The 19095-nt window shown below is 38.0% G+C and overlaps 1 protein-coding gene across 7 annotated transcripts in view; it reads left to right on the top strand.

The window, feature by feature from the left end:
• Positions 1 to 19095, top strand: part of CYTIP (cytohesin 1 interacting protein) — a 69916-nt gene that overhangs the window by 42231 nt on the left and 8590 nt on the right. For all 7 annotated transcript variants that reach the window (XM_048214347.2, XM_057317907.1, XM_057317901.1 and 4 more), the window contains 5 exons: positions 3874 to 3923; positions 4121 to 4175; positions 8378 to 8468; positions 8683 to 8776; positions 11616 to 11685. In XM_048214347.2, coding sequence (XP_048070304.1) covers positions 3874 to 3923; positions 4121 to 4175; positions 8378 to 8468; positions 8683 to 8776; positions 11616 to 11685 — 360 coding nt within the window. The remainder of the gene's footprint in view (positions 1 to 3873; positions 3924 to 4120; positions 4176 to 8377; positions 8469 to 8682; positions 8777 to 11615; positions 11686 to 19095) is intronic.

Raw genomic sequence — 19095 nt, 5'->3', positions numbered from 1 at the left:
AAAACTGTATTAATTTCACGACAAATGAATTCAAAAAGCATCCTCTAATCCATATTGTGACACGCTTGGAATCAGTAGCCCACAATTTTTCTTGGAAAAGAAGCTCTTGAATCCACAATGAGACTTTCTTAGGAAGCTGCGACATTGACTTGGGTTCCTTAAGGGCACGTACAAGTTAGGAAACTGAAGTCAACTCCATTAAGCAAGTATCTTAGAATAGTCTGGAGAGCCCTGCTATCCCAAGGCTCCTGGCTTAAAAGGGAAACGGAAAAAAAGCTAAATTCATGGAAGAATCAGGGAGAAGGGAGGCAGGGGCTCCAAAGTGAGCAGGGCACATAATTTGTGGACTTTTGACACAATAAAAACAAAAGAAACACCTTCTCTGTTAGTAAGTATCCTCTCCCCACCCCCAATGTTTTCAGGAAATGAGTCCGCTGAGTGGGGACCAGGAAGTAACAATCTGTTACTTAGCAGCAGAAGTGGCTACAGTATCGAACTTGGAGCTCCTCCCAGCCTGCGGGCTCTCTGGCTGAGCTACAGATGACCCCTATCTTTTGCAAACTGACAGCTGAAATATTTGGTCTTGGTGTCCTAGTAAAGAGGGACACTGTGAATCACTGCATGGCAGCGAAAATTACGTTTTGAATATTCATGCCTGATCTTTTAAGTCATCTGACTAAAAACAAAAGAAGAAGAATCATGAGCTCAACCCCAGGCATCTTTCTATCAGTGGCAGCAATGGGTTAAGGAGCTTTGTCTCATCAGCGATGGTAATTGAATGTGTAGTTTGCAGGCCTGCCAAATTGCCAAACCTAGATTTCTCATATTAGATAATGTGTAATAAAAGACAGCTGTTGCCAGCATATGCTGTTCATCACACACCCGTTCCTTACTCGTGCGCCTCGGTGCCATCACTGTAACCCTGAGAAAAGGATCTGGCTGGGAGTGCATTCGGGAGCACGGCCCCCACTGGTGAGATTCCAGAACAGGACCGCTCCACTCAAGGAGGAGGGCTGCGGGCAAAACATTTGCCAAAGCGTGAGACCTTCCATAAGGCCTTAGGCATACTTCTTCCCACTTCGGCAGATAGTTTGGTGTGTGAGCAAGGTTGAACCCTGAGAACGTTCCTTTCTGCATTGCCTGAGTCTGACAGCCCAGATCAAAGACAAGTAGGCTTTGTGTCAAGATGTGGCACGTGTCAGAGAATTTGATGGTGCCTAATTTATTTAAATTCTTTTTAATTTAAATATTAGGTGCCTAAGAGAGGTTCATCGCTCACCCAGAGTAGAAACTAATCTATAATTTGACTTAGTCTGATTTTTGTGTGTGTCACTGATAACCCCAATCAGTCAGTCCACAGGAACTGAGTCTCTGCCATGCGTCTCACGTTGTGCTAGGCAAATATTTTCAACTAGTCAATTAGCTAGATAGAAAGGTTAGCAAAGGAAAGGTGTGGCAGTTTCCTTCTGTGTGGAGATCTTAGATTTGTCTTGTGGACTTAAAAGATATTAGATTTGAATTTAAATAGAATGTTTTTCTATTTAGAAGGCAAGTTGCAGGTGGACCAGATGGAATCTTGAGGTTCCCATCAATGCCCTGATTATTTGCCTGGCAAAAGGCCATTTAGAATTGCTGAGGATAGGTTGGACATTTTAATAACTCATTAATTCTTGCTACCATTTATTCATTTGGCAGTTATGTATTAAGGCATTACTAACTTCCTTTGCTTTCTATTAGTCCTTTCTCTATGGTTCTTCTTGGTTTTGGATTGAGATTTTTTTTATGCTATTTTTTTTTGTTTGTTTGATTTTCATTTTTAATGTTGCCACATGTTTTGGATTTTTTAAATTTAATTTTATATTTTTAATGATTACCCTTGAGATTTTCTGAAGGACAAAGTTGAAAAGCATTTTAACACATTCCTCCTGAATTTGATCTTTCACCACTATTTAGTTACTTAAATTGGTGTCTAGTAGTTTACTTCTGTTTGTCTCTTTAGCTATATGTAAGTTTCCACTCTATTCCAGGCCCTGCACTGGGGCGCGGTGGGGGGGGGGGGGGGGGTGTAGAAAGTAAAACAAGTACATTCCAGGAGGCCCAAAGGATACCAGTAATTATGCACAGAAGTGAGGTATTTGATCCAGCATACCCTTTATATAAACACAAATATATGTTTCCACATGAATGACTATATGAATAATACGATGAATATTGATTGTAAGAGTATTATTTTTTAAATAGAAGCCCTAGTTACGATAACAGATAACAGAAGTAGATATGACCTACCTAAATACCTTAAGATCGGAAATAAGGGTAAAAGCCAGGCAGATACAGATAATGAAAACAGATTAAGATAATGTGAGCAGTATGCCAGAGAGATGAGAATGCTTGGGAATGTCAAGTTTATCAGTCTCCTCCGTAAGAAGGTGGCCCTCTTGCATAGCTGAGTGGTCCCCGCCCATGTTTGTGGTAGGTAGGACAAAACAGGCTGAAATAAACCATGCAAATTGTTAGAGGCCTTCTACAGTTAGTCCTTACAAATTGAAAATAAATGCTTTTTAGCAAATCTAGAGAATCGTTTTAGGTCTGAGCCTTCCTATTGCAGTTCTCAGGATGATATAAATGGCTTGAGGTCCAGAACTGAAAAGACAAGGAATTACAACATGTAATTAATTTACATCAAATCAATGAGAGATCAGCTCTTCTTTCAGTAGCTTTACTGATCAACAGGCGAATTCTGAACACTGAGCCATTCCAGAAAGTTTGTGAAAATGCTGGCATTTGGTACTTGGTAATTCAAATTCATTAACAGTGATATAGGCTTCTCTCCTAACAAATGCCTTAATAAGGATTTTGTTTGTGCATTAATTTCTTTTATGTGTTTTCTCCTGATTTCATCCTCTATTTGTCTTACTTGCATTTGTTTAGACTATATGCTGATCTCCTGACATTTTTTAATGTATTCACTGATAGATGACAAGTACATCAGATTGACGGTGAAACACGGTGGGTTAGCTAGTACCATAAGCTGACATTTTGGGCCCCTGGACCAAGACTTGAGAAAGGTCTAATTAACTTGGGTTAATTCCTAAAGGAATAAAATAAAAACACACACAAACTCACAGCAATCACCTGAAAAACAAGATGCTGCTTTTGCTTATTTTTCCTATTTATAAGGGTAGAATATATCCTGGAAGTTTATGTTTATATGATCTTTTTTCCAAAGATGTAGGGGGGTGAAGATGGTAGTATTCATACTGTTCATACCATTCTGATGTTCCTTTCCTTTCTTGGCTGTAAGTCCCATCGCACTTTTCCAAAACTATTGCAAAAAGAAATCATAAAAAGGAATTGAGGTTTTGAGTCCCTGGTTTCACCTGTTGTGCTTCTGTACAGATTATTTTACCCTGCTAAAAACAGTAACATATTGAACTATTATAATAAATACAGTCATTTCATCAGTATCTCAAAAAACTACCAAGTATTTGGGTTTTATATGCCATTCTACGGGTGGTGTTTTCTTTGAATTTCCATGCGATTATAAATTGCTCTGGTTAATCTTTCAGGGGCTATTTTAAATACAGATTAGATATGACATTCTTTTTGGAAGCTTTGGAGTTTTGCCACATTACACGAACTCTTTTGCTAGGGTGTATTATTATCTGAGCCTCTTTTAGCCTTTTAATGCTTGAACGTTCCCTTTCCCGGCTCTCCTTTGCTACCAATAGAGAATGGAAATTACTACCTTTACGTAACAATTTCCTAGACCTGGGCCAAAGAAGGTGATAAAGAACAAAGTCCTTTGTGATTTAGAACATTTTATGAATGTGTCTTAGGACCTTTTGATAACTGTGTGCTTGTTGTATTTTTCAGCTTGCTTTGACGAGATCAAGTTCTTTAGGGGACTTTTCCTGGTCTCAAAGGTAAAGAAATTCATGTATTTTTTGGTCTCCCACTAGCATGCACTCCCCGCACCCCCCCCCCAGACACAGACACACATATTCTTACATATAGTTTACCTGAATGTTAACCATCTGTAATTGTGACAGTTATTTCATGATAAGAATGTGCCAAATGTGATACTCTGATCTTCACGCATATTTTTAATTTTTTATTACAGAAAGCTCGTTACTGTGGAAAAACAAGATAATGGAACGTTTGGATTTGAAATTCAGGTGGGCAATTTTCAATTTTTCAGACTTTTAAGGAAAAAAGTGGTGCTGGTAGTGTGATATTTGCAAGGAAAGCATGAAGTCAGGATTAAAGAATAATGAACACTGTGACTTTTCTTCAATGTGCTGTGGTTTGTTTGGGGTAGTTTTTCAGTATGCTAGGTACCATCAAGGAAAGAAAACACTGAAGCAATTAAAAGAAAAGCCTTGAGACATGCTCAGCTCCTTGTTCTTAATTGCTTTAGTTTTCCTGTAAGTCTGAGACTGATCAGAAATACTTGGTATCAGCCAGGTCTCAAGAAAGTGAAATACTCTTTACAGATGTGCATTTTTATATATTTGCATTTCAGATGTGTTTTGCATGATCATTTTTATACTGTATATCAGATTTCAAATCTATGCTTTGGTATTCAAGAAATACTTGAAAGCATGTAGATTTGTGTGTATGGGATAGTGTGTATTCATATATAACTCCTGTTACATTTTGAAATACTAAAGTTTCCTCTCAGATATGATGAAGGACTTTGGACTTTTTTCTCTTTTTTTTTCTTAGATTTATTTATTTATTTTGAAAGAGAGGGACAGAGACAGAGAGCACACTGAGCACGGAGCCCCATGTGGGACTTGATCTCAGGACTCTGAGATCATGACCTGAGCTGAAACCAAGAGTCAGAGGCTTAACCGGCTGAGCCACCCAGGCACCCCTGGACTTTTTTCTTAATGACAACACCTTATAATTATTATTTGAAACATTTTAGAACAGTTGTGTCTACTTGCATATTGTCTCATGCTCTAGGAGTTTCTAAGAGTCTTTATAGGTTTCTATTTCTAATAGCCTAAGAATTTCATTTCTCATTTGCTCTCTGCTCTTTTGTGGCCATGTTTATAAAGATGGTGAGTAAGGTCAAATGAAGTCTAGTCCAGTTAAGTGCAACAGTAATAAGTTAAGTATTATTGGGTTTTTTTCTTCCATCACATTTTTTGCATTTCTTTTAGATGTCTTTGCATAATCATACTCTTAAACACTGCACATCAGCTTTTAGGTCTTAGCTTTGGTGCTGCTTTTAGAAAACTTTGGTGACTGAATATCAATCCCCAGATTGGATAGTCGGTGTATATTTGAAGATTAGGAATAGGAAGCTGCCAAGTAAAACATGCTTTCTGAATAAAGAAACAAAATGGAACTCTAGTATACTGAATAGGGAGAAGACTATAGGAGGAAGAAAGATACTTTTTAGTTTCTGAACTATTCTACTTTTAAATTTGGTGAAATTTATAATTTTTTATCAGGTTTTAGCAGCATAGTACTCTCACTTATTATTCCCATTCACACGAAACATTCCCTTTCTGTTGTGGAGACACTGCAGCTTTTTGGGACTGCTCCTTTTTAAATGACTGCTATCCACAGGATGCGTAGCCGTTGCCACTGGAAACAGGATATTGACGACTCACTTACCCTATTTCATGCAACCGATGGGGATGTTTTCTCTCACTCTTCTGTGATATGCTCACTGTTGTGTTTCTCCCCCATACCATGAATGCAAGAGTCAAAACTCATCATATGGTTTCTCTCATCTATGGAACATAAGAACTAGGAAGACCGGTAGGAGAAGAAAGGGATAAGGAAGGGGGGGTAATCAGAAGGGGGAATGAAGCATGAGAGACTATGGACTCTGAGAAACAGACTGGGGGCTTCAGAGGGGAGGGCGTGGGGGAATGGGATAGGCTGGTGATGGGTGGTGGGGAGGGCACGTATTGCATGGTGCACTGGGTGTTATACGCAACTAATGAATCACCGAACTTTACATCAAAAACCAGGGATGTACTGTATGGTGACTAACATAATATAATAAAAAAACATTTTTAAAAATCCCCCAAAAAAATCCAAAAAAAAAAAAAAAAAAGAGTCAAAACTGTCAGTAGTGGACAGCAGGCTGCCGCCCCTTGAACTTTTGTAGATGCCCACGAGCTCATGATTTCCTTCGGAACTGCAGCACGCACCAGTGAAGCTGCAACCGAGGCTCTGCCAGTTCCCATTGAGTGTGTGCTTTCCATTGCCAGCTCCGCCCCATAATCTATTCTTCAGTTCTCCTAAGATTTGCAGTGGTCCCCAAAGAGGGGAAATGCCCTGGGAACTTTTTGAAGACCAGATAGCCTCAGGTACCCCTATTGCGTGCCCATTGTTAACGCGTATTTGGGTCCTGGTCCCCCGAGTGAAGGGCGTGTTGGGAGAGAAACAAGTCCATCTCCTCCGTGGATTTCCGTGGGTGCTGGTTTTATCCTGCGAGTGAGAATGACACGGGGTGGCAGCAAGACAAACGTTGGATTCATACATACCAAGTTCATGTTCTCCCAGTGCTGTCTTGTGGGGTTTTTAGGACGTTCAAAAGAAATAACACATCTTACAAAGTACTTAGTAACGTGCCCGGTACCAGCAGATCAGCCAATGGCAAGCATTAGCGTGAAGGTCACTGGGCCTGCAAGAGGGCAGTGGGACTTTCGTAGCTCTAAGAAACGCAGGGGATTGTTCTATCACTGGCTTCTAAAAATGGGACCCAGAAGACTGGGTGAGAGAGAGGAAAATATTTGACTATTTCTATCCATAATTTTGGGACCTCTGCCTTTTCTTCTCTATCCCCAACCCACACATTTTGCACTGCTTGCGAACGTAGAGGCCGGCAGTGCAAATCAACATGTTTCCCCCCTCCCTGAACTCACTTTGGTCACTGGACCTGGAGGGATGCTTCCCGCTAGTAAGAATTGTAACAGTGGTTTCCCAAAGGAGTGACTGTTAGAGCTTTGGTTCATGGAGCACATGAACTGGATCACCTTCCGATTCCTGGAAGGGTCCAGGCTCTAGCAAGAAGACTGCCTGGCAGAAAAGCTGTACAAGAGGTCTCTGCCAAAGATGGAAAGTATATTAAATGATCTTTAAAAGGTCCCTTCTACCTTTACGATATGGGGATTCAAAATGCCTTGCCGAAAGCATAGAAATTCCTTAGATGTTAACAAAATCAAGTTTCTAGGAGTTGCTTGCATATGATTGACTTCTGGTTCTGGAGCCGGTACTTCTGTAAATTAAGAAGGAATGAACATCAGACACTAATTTCTCCACAAGGAAGCAGTGCTGTAATGTGGTTTAATTTTACGAATCAGATTACTTAACTCAGGTGCTGATTTTGATTCTAAATGGAACCAGGCTTCATAACTTAAATGTGTGAAAAAGACAAATATGTTTGTTATAGGTCATGGGGCCACTCTATCTAGCAATATTTACGCAGTATTCTTGGTACAATTTGACACAAAAATAAAAACAAAAACAAAACCAAGCTGCTTTTGCCAAACTGAGGCAAGAGATGAAGCATAACTTTTTCTAATTTGGTTGGGTGGCTAATGAACCGGTGAGTATTCAGGGCAGGCTTAGCAGAGAGCACTTAGACAAGAAAGTAATCGCGTCAATTACAGTACTTTTGAAAAAATGCAGGGCAGATTGTCATTATTTGCAGAGCTCTGATTTAAAATAATTATTGTTGGCATATCTCCCTTCCTGGATGTGTACTGTTCCATATGCCGCTGTAATGAGTGCTTTAGCTTGGAGAACTGCACAGAGATTTTTCTCTTTGCTTTTAGCTACTATTGTATTATCCCATTGGGAAACAAGAAACCTGATTTTTCTTAATAGATATGTAATAATGAGAGCATCAGGTGGTCCCTTAGGCTTGAACATACAAAATCTTGAACCAGTCTTATCTTACTTTCTGTCTCAAGCTGGGATTAAAGAAAAAAAAAGATTTTGTTTACTTATTTGAGAGAGAAAGAGAGCACGGGTGGGGCTGGGGGGCTGGGGGCGGGCAGCGGGAGGCAGAGGGAGAAGCAGACTCCCCACTGAGCAGGGAGTCCAAGGGGCTGGATCCTAGGACTCTGGGATCAGGACCTGAGCCGAAGACAGATGCTCAACCGACTGAACCATGCAAGCGCACCTCTCCCCCGCCCCCATTTTTTTTAATGGTTGGGGCTGGCTACATATTGCATCAGAGAATTTCCAGATTGGTATCTTTGATTCAGTTCATATTCAAGAAAGCCTTTCCAAATTGTTCTTTGTACTTACCTACTATACTGCTTGAGGTAATCGACACCCTTTTATTTTTTGACACATAGATTTTGAGTTTTTGAATAGTAATTATGTATCACTTTAATTTTTACAGACTTACAGGCTGCAGTGCTCCTCAGAGATGTGCACTCTGATTTGCAAAATCCAGGAGGACAGCCCAGCACACTATGCTGGCCTGCAAACTGGTAATTTGGAACTTTGCTCCTATTAGGAATTGTTTAAATAGCAAGAAAAGAAAACTTTATGGTGTCAAAGGTTGGGATACAATTGCTGCTGTGTATTTTCTTAGCTCCCCTATGTTGCTAAGGGTTGGGGCTTGCTTATTTTGTTTTAGTTGCATGTCAGGAGGGGTTATTTAAGCAACTACTGTAACAACTCACTTTTCTTGACATCTCCCAGGTGATGTCCTTGCAAATATCAATGGCGTGAACACAGAAGGCTTTACCCACAAACAAGTTGTTGACCTGATCAGATCTTCAGGAAACCTGCTAACGTAAATATCCATCCGCTTCCCGTAGAGGCTCCAAAAATGTTACGGTCTCTCATAATGCCTGTTGAGTGAATGAATAGGCTTTTTGTTCAGGATCACAAGAAGGGAGGCAGTGCACCATAGCTTTGGGATTGGGTACAGACATGCTTTATCAGGCCCTTTTGTTTCTCAAGGTTTCCTCGAATTTGAATGTACTGTCAACGTCTGAAATCAGAGGACATCAATAGCCCAAATGTCTGTGTGGGAAGGATAGCATTTAGAAAATTTATTTTTTTATGTCAAATTCAATGAAACTGGCACACACTCTCTTTGGTCAGAGAGGAACGGGTCCAATTTCCATGGTTGATATAATCTTGGAGCTAGAACAAATGAAAGGTCAGAAGGGCTGAAGTTTTTACTCTTATACCACAAGCCCATTGTTTTCCTTTTCTAGTGTTCCATTTGCAAGGAAGAAAAAAGTCTGCTCAACCCTCTTTGCCCTGCAGCACACACGCTCACACCTGCTAATATTCCAGACCTCCTGATGGTAGAGTGGCCTCCTCAGCTAGAGATTTGACTGACCTTGCCACCATACCATTCTTAGAACCCGAAACTTCAGTGAATAGTTGAAAGACGGAATTTGCTCAGTCATTTAAATGATATTTATTGAGCAAATACTATGTTCCCAGCTTTGCGATAGGAGAGACATAGGCAAAGACTCTTGTAGTGCTTTATTGATTGTGGAGGGAGATGGACAAGGAAAGCCTCCAAAAGAAGTAACTTTGATATTTCGATTATTGATAACTGCTGTTAAGAAAGTAAAATAAGGAATGGAATGGAATATTGAGTTAGAGGGCTGTGACTGTAGCTTGGGTTTTGAAAGGGATCTTCTCTGAGGAGGGGAAATCTGAGGTGACACCTAAATAAAGAGAAGAGATGGTCATATGAACCCCTGTTGAAAGCCTTTCAGGCAAAGAGATAGGTCTCTGACGTCTCAAAATGGGTTTGGCATATCCAAGAGCAAGAGAAACAACCAGTGTGGGGGGAGGGGGTGGTAGACTAGGGAGAGTAAGAAGTGAAGGCAGGGAGTTTGCCAGGGGGCAGAGCACGGGCCTCGTCAGGCTACGTAGTTCAGGATTTATTCTGACTAAGGTGGGTCTTGCATCACCTCCTTCATTCTTCACAGCCTCTTGTGAGATTAGTTTTATTTCTATTTATAGATAAAGTGACTGAAGTTTAAATTGGGTGAAGTGAAGATCAATGATCTAGTAAGTGACTGGGTGAGGATTTGACCACCTGCTCTGGATGCCAGGATCCATTCTCTTCAGCTACCCCACAGCTGCTCACTGCAAGCTGCCAATAGAAAATCCGTGGGATGCTCAGCCGTGATTCTAGTCAAAAACTTCAAAGATGTTCTGGGTGTGTGCAGGAGTAGTTTTAAACGATGACTCCTGATGGTAGAGGACTTAGTCCAATTCTGCGGATCTTGGGAGCTCAGCGTAGAGTATGGGGGTGCTCTTTACTCCAGAGAGACTTGAATCTATGAGGTTGGAGCCATATAGAATCCAAGGGGAAGAGGTGGCAGTTAGAATCAGAAAGCTACGTTCCAAATGGGTGAAGAGGGCAGAATGCAGGGATATAATTAAGGAGTAATGGGTGGAGACAGATGGAGATCAGAGATCAGGAAAATGAGAGACATCTGTCTAAATACTGAAGAGACCAACCAACGTATGCCTACGGCTTTGCACATAGACATCCATTGCTCGGGCAGGTCAGATGGACCTGAAGAGCTCTATTGAAACAGATTCATAGGAACCTCGCTAATGCCTAATGAGAAAGCAGACAGCATCCTGGCTTGCATTATCCTCTCATTATCTTGGGAATGATGCTATCAGAAATAGAGAAAAATAGGTCTTCATATTGAATGCTATTGTTTTACTATGACTTGAACATTTTCTGCATGTTAATATAACAGTTACAGCTTACTTATCAGAAGGAATTTGAACCGGTATTTTAAAAATGCCTAGGTGTGTGACTCACGCATGAAATTTGTTATCTTATGCAGATAGCTGACTCAGTAGTCAAAATAAAGGCATCAACGTGAGCCCACAAAACAAATCAAATGGATCAGGATAGAACAAGTCCTTTGATTTTTAGAAAGGCATTTGGTATAGGGAGACACGAACGCTATTAAGTTGATAATTCTAGGATTGAAGTTTATAAACATCAAAGGTTCTGAGATGTGAGAGTCACATGAAGGTTATTATCTCATAGCGGGTCTGGGTCTGGCTGTTCTAGCTGCAAAATTAAGGCCATTGACAGACATACAGTTTCCTAGAATCCTGGGGAAGAAGGGACTTTTCCTTTTTCTAAGAAATGGCATGTTGATTCCACTGTTTGAAGATCCCTATTACATGTTGTTTTCATTGAGGGACCCCTCATGCTTAGCACGGTGTCTGAAGTCTGACACATAGTAAATGGCCAATAAGCATTCACTGAATGAAATAGGTGATTCAGCCAGAGCCCATAAGAATAAATTCCAATAGAAAAGGATACTCATTGCCGTATAGTGGCATGTATAAAATGAGCTACAGTTTACAAGGTAACCAATATCTTTTCTTTCAACCACTCTCTTGAGGGATTTTTGTTTTTGTTTTTGTTTTTTTCTATTTCCTTTCCCTGAATATTGTCAGAAGATGTGGCCTAGGTCCAGATACTTGAAGTACCATGGGAACCACAACATTTATGTTGCTCTTTTAAGTATAGTCTGTGCTCCAAGTGTGTAGTACTTCGTAAGGATGGTGCTTGTTTGAAAGAATCACTCATGTTGTTCCCCCTCTCCTCCCTTTTTTTCTTAAAACAGGATAGAGACTCTTAATGGAACAATGATTCTCAAAAGAGCAGAGCTTGAAGCAAAGCTGCAAGTTTTAAAGGTAATTTAATTTAATACAGTGAGGCACATTTTTCATCCTTGAATGTGTGAGTGGTAGAATAAAAATCTATTTGAGAGATTGAAATAGCCCTTGAAGATGAAATGTCGTGATGAGTCTAAACTGCTGAATTATCAAGAGCCACACAATTACCTTTACAGGAATATTAAATTCCACAAACCAGTGCAAATCACTTTCTTCCTTCCTCCTTCTGTGCTTCTACGAGGCTCAGGAAGGCAACAGGAAGGCACATCACTTGAAGAACTTTTCACAAACGCACCTGTGATCTCTCTTGATTTACATTTTGTTTGGGGGGGAAAAAAAACAAAGGAGGAGTTGCTGGTCTTTTCCTCATTTTTCTAAGTACCGCCTGTGTGCGGGAGGGCCTGGAAGCTTTGCTTTTCCATTGTCCTCTTCTGTGTCCTTCTGTTCTGCTTCATTCTTCCTACAAAAATCACCTCCCTCTGCTCCTGTGGCTGTCCTTGAATCTACTTTCATTGGCAAACACACAAGCAGCTCGGAAGTGGAAAAAAATGACACGTTTTCAGGAGATAGCACACAATGCTGAGAGTTCAGAGAAAATTCCCTGGGATGGCTTTTTGAGGGTCTTGAAGATCTCAGTTTGCTAGACTGGTGAAGCTAGGCTGGCCAGGCCACGAAGTGCAGACCCTCATCCCTGTGCATTTGAGCCCTTTTCCTGCAGACCCCACTGACCTCTTTCTCCAGGAGATCTCCCCTGCGTGGCAGTGAGGTGGTCGGTCTGAGAAGAGACCATGCGGCTTACAGGCAGGGTGCTCACTTGGACCGTGTTTAGCAATAGCTGGCGTTTACGAATTTTCTTTAGGAAGCACGTACTTCTTATTTATTGAGCCCATGAGGGTAGAGTTACTGTGTTTTTCTTTTATCTTGTATTCTCTCCCCCCCACACCATAGCTAATTCATCAATGAGCCCTGTTCCCTGTGTCTACACTGGTTTAATACTCTTGTCATTTTACTTGTTGTGATATTTTGAATTAATTTGTAAAATTCCTTGAAAAAGTCCTCTGTTCAGATTATGATAGGAATTGACATTTATAGAATAAATATCAATTGACCTCTTTATGGTTTTCACCTTTCCTACTTCAAACACAGGATCTTGACCTTTTAATTCCAATCTTTTATGTACTTCAAAAACATTTTATCATTTCTTTATACACTTTTATAAAATTTTATTGTATTTATTCTTAGGTGGCTTCTATGTTTTCTTGCTATAATAAACATGATTTTTCAATTTTAAAAGATCTTTTAATTTGTTGCTATTGATTTTTGTGTAAAATTTTTAAATCCAATTGTCCTGCTGAACTCTCTTTATTGCAGTGTTTGTAGATTCCCTTAGATTTTTTTATATAGGCATAATAGCATCTGCAGATACTGAAAGTTTTTCCCCTTTACCCCTGGTTGTTCAACTATAGTCGATCCTTGAACAACACAGGTTTGAACCGTATGGATCCACTTATATGAAGTTTGGTTTTTTTATAAATAAGGTACAATATTGCAAATGTATTTTCTCTTCCTTGTGATTTGCTTAAAAACATTTTCTCTTCTCTCGCTTACTTTATTGTAGGAATACAGTATATAATATAACATACAAAATCTGTGTTAACCAACTGTTGATGTTATTGGTAAGGCTTCCAGTCAACAGTAGGCTATATTAGTAGTTAAGTTTCTAGGGAGGCAAAGTTATATGTGGATTTTTTTACTCTGCAAGGGTCAGCACCCCAACCCCGTCTATTGTTCATGGGTCAACGATATAATTTATTTTTCTTCTCTTACAACTTTGGCTAGGACTCTTGTAAATAGTGATAATCTTCTCTTGACTGCAAGGGAATGTCTCTAACATTTTATCATTAAATTTTCGTATGGAATAAACAGTGCTTCATATTATAGTTAGGTTTTAAAAATGTCAAAACTTAATTTGTTTTTATAAAAAAGAGAGTATTAGTGAGGATCTTTTTTTCTTAAGTAAACCTGGCTTTTTCACCTTTTCATAGAAAAAGGAATGTACAAAATAAACTGGTGGTATTATTTAAAACATAACTGAACAAATAGATCTATATTTCATGGAATAAAGCCTTCTCCTGCAAAAGCACATTTCATGTTTCTAAGCAATTTCTACTCCTTCAGTGTTTTTTCTTGAAGTTTTGATATGCATACCTACCAATTTTTTTAAATGAAGTATACATTTTTCAATATACTCATCCTCTCCCAGACCATCATGAGGACCTTAACATATTTAAATGTTCATCTTGAGACCCCATCTTTCTTATTATTCCTTTACTTTGAAGAATTTTGTCAATTTTAATAATGAAACTCTGCGGGTTGTTGTTCTGAGTAGCTGGTAGTGAACACATATGCTAATGTGTTGACTTGACGTGCGTGCTGTTTTCTGTTCCTTCCCTCTGGGTTTACTTTCTTTTTTGCTGTAGTACTTCCTTTATCAAGGGTAAGTTGGGCTTTCTTTGTCCAGACAAATCTTTCACTGTTAATGCTGGAGAGTTTTACTAGGTGTTTGAATTATACTCAGTCGATGTTTTGCCTCCTTAGCATTTTAAATGTATTGGGCCTTGGATATTTTTGCTTATGAAAGAGCTCTTATTGTTTATCCTTTGTAGGTAATCTGCATTTTCTGTATTTTCTTCCAAAAGTTTTAAAGTTTTTCCTTTTTACACTTAAGTCCGGAAGTCATCCAGAATTAATTTGTATATGTCATATGAGGAAGGATTCTAATTTTCTTTAATTTCCGTATGAATACTCAGTTCTCCCAGTACCATTTCTTGTAGTCTTTCTTCCCCCTCCCCCAAATGACCTGCAGTGAAGCCTCTGTTTTTAAGCAAGTTTCATCTATGTGTGGACTTTGTTATAGGCTCCATATTCTGATCCCTTGTTTCTCTCAAACACAGTTATTATACCTTTGTAATAAAGGTATCTGGTTGAACAAACCTTCCTGGTTTACTCTTGGTTCTTCTGATCATCTTTATAAATTTTAGAATCAGATTATCAAGTTCTGTAAATAAATTTTGGAATGTTGATTGATATCACATTTTATATAGATGGCTCAATTTGAAAAGACTTAACATCGGGGCGCCTGGGTGGCTCAGTCATTAAGCGTCTGCCTTTGGCTCAGGGCGTGATCCCAGGATTCTGGGATTGAGCCCCACTTCGGGCTCCCTGCTCTGCTGGGAACCTGCTTCTTCCTCTCCCACTCCCCCTGCTTGTGTTCCCTCTCTCGCTGGCTGTCTCTCTCTCTCTCTGTCAAATAAATAAATAAAATCTTTTAAAAAAGAGAGAGAAAAAAAGAAAAGACTTAACATCTCCATAGTATTGGGTTTTCTTAGTGATAGATGATCTCACCATCTTTTTTTTGCCCTTCCCCCTACTCCCTTCCCCTCCGGCAACCTTCAGTTCTCTCTATTTATGAATCTGTTTCTGCTTTTTTGGTTGTTTGATTGGTTTTGTTTTGTTTTTGCATTCCACATATAAGTGAAATCATATGGTATTTGTCTTTCTTTCTGACTTATGTCCCTTAGCATAATACCCTCTAGGCCCATTCCTGTTGTCACAAATGGCAAGATTTTATTCCTCTTTTACGGTTTAGTAATATTCTATCGTGTTTGTATACCACATCTTTATCCCTTCCTCTGTTGAGGGACACATAGATTGCTTATATATCTTGGCTATTTTTTAAAAAGCTACAATAAACTTAGGAGTTCATGTATTTTTTTAAATTAGGGTTTCTGTTTTCTTTGGATAAATAGTAGTGGAATTACTACATCATATGGTATTTCTAGTTTTAATTTTTTGAGGAAACTCCATACTGTTTTCCAGAGTGGCTGCTTCAGTTTGCATTCCCACCAATGGTGCATGAGGGTTCTTTTTCTCCACATTCCTGCCAACACTTGCTATTTCTTCTGTTTTTGATATTAGCCATTCTGACAGGTATAAGGTGATATCCCATGTGGTTGTGATTTACATTTCCCTGATAATTAGCGATGTTGAATGTCTTTTCATGTGTCTGTTAGCCATCGGTTTGTCTTTTTTGGAAAAATGCCTATTTAGGTCCTCTGCCCGTTGTTAATGAGACTATGTGGAGTTTTTGATGGTGAGTGGTATAAGTTCTTTATATATTTTGGATATTAACACTTTATTGGATGTATTATTTGCACGTATCTTCTCCCATTCAATAGATTCCTTTTTGCTTCAGTGATGTGCAAAAGCTTTTAATTTTGTTACAGTCCCATAGTTTATGTTTGCTTTGGTTTCCCTTGCCTGAGGAGAAATATCCAAAAATATGTTTTTAAGACCAATGTCCAAGAGATTGCTGCCTATGTTTTCTTTTAGGAGTTTTATGGTTTCACGTCTCACATTTAGGTCTTTAAACCATTTTTAATTTATTTTCGTGTATGGTGTAAGAAAGTGGTCCAGTTTCATAATTTTGCACGTAGCTGTCCAGTATTCCCAATTAATGAAAACACTGTTTTTTCCCTCATCGTATATCATTAACTCCTTTGTCATAGATTGATTATCCATATAAGGATGGGTTTGTTTCTGGGATCTCTATCTATCCTATTCATTGATCGATATATCTGTTTTTTTGCCAGTACCATACTGTTTTGATTACTTTGGCTTTGTAGTATATCTTGAAATCTGAGAATGTGGTACCTTCAGTTCTTTCTCAAGATTGTTTTGGCCATTTGGGGTCTTTCGCGGTTTCATAGAAATTTTAGGATTACTTGTTCTCATTCTGTAAAAATACTATTTGGATTTTGATAGAGATTACATTGACCCTATAGATTGCTTTGGGTAGTATGGACAGTTTAGTGATATCAATCCTTCCAAACCATAGACATGGTATATCTTTCCATTTGTTTGTGCTGTCTTCAGTGTCTTTCATCAGTGTCTTCTATTTCTCAGAGTGTAGGTATTTCACCCCCTTGGTTAAAGTTATTCCTAGATATATTTTTGATGCAATTATAAGTGTGATTTTTTTCTTAATTTCTCTTTCTGCTACTTCGTTATCGGTGTATAGAAAGGCAGTAGATTATTGTATTTTAATTTTGTATCCTGCAAATTTATTAAGTTTATTTATTAATTCTAATAGTTTTTTGGTGAAATCTTTAGGGTTTTCTATATATAGTAACACATCATCTACAAACATTGAGAGTTTTACTTTTTCCTTAACCAATTTGGATTCCTTTTATTTCTTTTTCTTGGCTGATAGCTGTGGCTAGGACTTCCAGTAATATGTTGAATAAAAGTGGTGAAAGTGGACATCCTTGTCTTCTTCCTGATCTTGGAGGAAAAGTTTTCATAATCTTAACCATTTTTAATTGTTTTTTATGTTGATTCAATAAAGTGTTAGACTTTTATGCAAATAGATCCTATACATTTTTCACTAGATGTATTCCTTTCTACTTATGATTTTTGTTCATATTATAGTTTCTTTATAGAAACAATAAATGTTTTGATTGAGGTTGATGTATAAATTTGTAAAACCAATTCTATGCTGTTATTTCAACTATATAATTCAAACTATTTCTAGACTATATAATTTCTAACAAATTATCTGTAGATTATTTTGGGTTTTCTGTGAAGATAATAACTGTTAAGGACGACATAAAGTTCTCTTTCTTCACTACACTGGGTAGGGCTTGCAATACAGTGATGAATAGAAACTATAATAATAGGCATCCATGTTTTGTTCTTGATTTTAAAGGGAATTTCCATTTTTTCCCATCAGGAATGAGCTCTATGAATATACTTTTCATATTTGGGACACTCCCTTCCATGCTAAATTTTCTGATAGTTTTGATAGTGCTTGTGTATTAAATTTTATCAAACACTTTTTTCTGCATGTGTTATTCTCGTTTATTTATTTTAAAAATATCTGTCAATATGGTGAATGACATTTAAAGATTTTCTAATGTAAAACTACCCTCGCATTTCTGGAATAATCCAACCTGGTCATAATTTATAATCATTTTTATATAATTATAGATTTGGACCTGATATTTTCTTTAGGATTTTTGAAGGTAACTTCATTTTATAGGTAAAATGGCCTATGATTTTCTTTTCTCGAACTATCTTTCTTTTGTTTTGGTTTCATGTTTATTGGACTCTTAGCATGAGCTGGGGAGACTCTTCCCCTTTTCCTTCTCTGGTAGAATTCTTGTAACTACCTGAATCATCTGGGCTTAGGGGTCTTTTTTGGTGGGAATACTTCTAAACTCTGTTTCAGTTTCTTTATTAATTATTATTTCTCAGGCTTTCTGTTCTGTTTGTTTTGTTCTGTTTGAGCCAGTTTGACCAAATTAATGTTTTTGTTAATAAATTTAAAATTTTTAAATTTATTGTATGCATAATAATAAAAATTCTGTTCTCATATTTTTCTTTTCTTTACAAGAAAGATTATGTCCCCATTTTTATGTGTACCACTTTTTATGCCCTCTCTCTCTCTCTCTTTTTTTCTTGGTAATTCTATCTAGAGGATTTTCTATTTTTAAGTCTTCTCAAAAACCAGTATTTCAATTTGTAGCAATCTTTTGTCTGTTTCTGGTTACTTTTAAGATGTTCTTTTGTCTTACTGATCTAAAGATACACTGAAATGTGATTAGGTCTAGATTCACTTCTAAATTTATACTGCTTAGAAATTGCAGTACCTTTTCAATCTAAAGACTTGTGAATTTCTTCAGTTTTGGGAAACTATCAGCTTCATCTGCCTTGAATATACCTTCTCCACCATTCCTTGAATTATCATCTGGAATTCCTGTTAGACATATTTTTAGAGTCTTTGACTTATTTTCTTTGCTTCCTTTTTCATATTTTGTATCACTTTATCTCTCATATTTTGTATCACTTTATCTCTCATATTTTGTATCACTTTATCTTTTTTGTTATGTTCTTGTTGAGTTCTTTAGTAATGTCTTTATTCTGTATAGAATGAGTTGTTTCCATTGAGTTTTAAGAGTTAATTTTTGATTTTCAGATCATTCTTTTTCATGTCTATCTGTTGTTTTATTTCTTTGTTTCAGATTTCTTGTTCTGATTGACATTGATTTCATTTCTTCCTCCGAGGATTATAAATATTTTTGTTTCAAAGACTTCTTTGGACACTGTTCTGTTTCCTTTTCTCTCTCTCTCTCTCTCTCTTTTTTTTTTTTTTTTTTTTTTTGGAGAGAATCTACGTACTGACTATCAATTTTGTTGTCTTTGATACCTTTTGGAGTTTATATTGCTCACTTTCCATGCATGGTGGTCTTTCCCTTCCCACTCAGTACTGTACTTGGGTTGCCTCCACCCTGCATTTTCAAGGCTCCCAATCCAGAGCTAGGTCTGGCAGCTAGCCTGACTTCCTAGGGGATTTGTGTGCTGTTTGGC

Source organism: Ursus arctos, unplaced genomic scaffold (assembly GCF_023065955.2).
Source record: "Ursus arctos isolate Adak ecotype North America unplaced genomic scaffold, UrsArc2.0 scaffold_1, whole genome shotgun sequence".
Lineage (NCBI taxonomy): Eukaryota > Metazoa > Chordata > Mammalia > Carnivora > Ursidae > Ursus > Ursus arctos.
The sequence above is the reverse complement of the archived record's forward strand: the minus strand, read 5'-3'. Positions and strand labels throughout refer to the sequence as shown.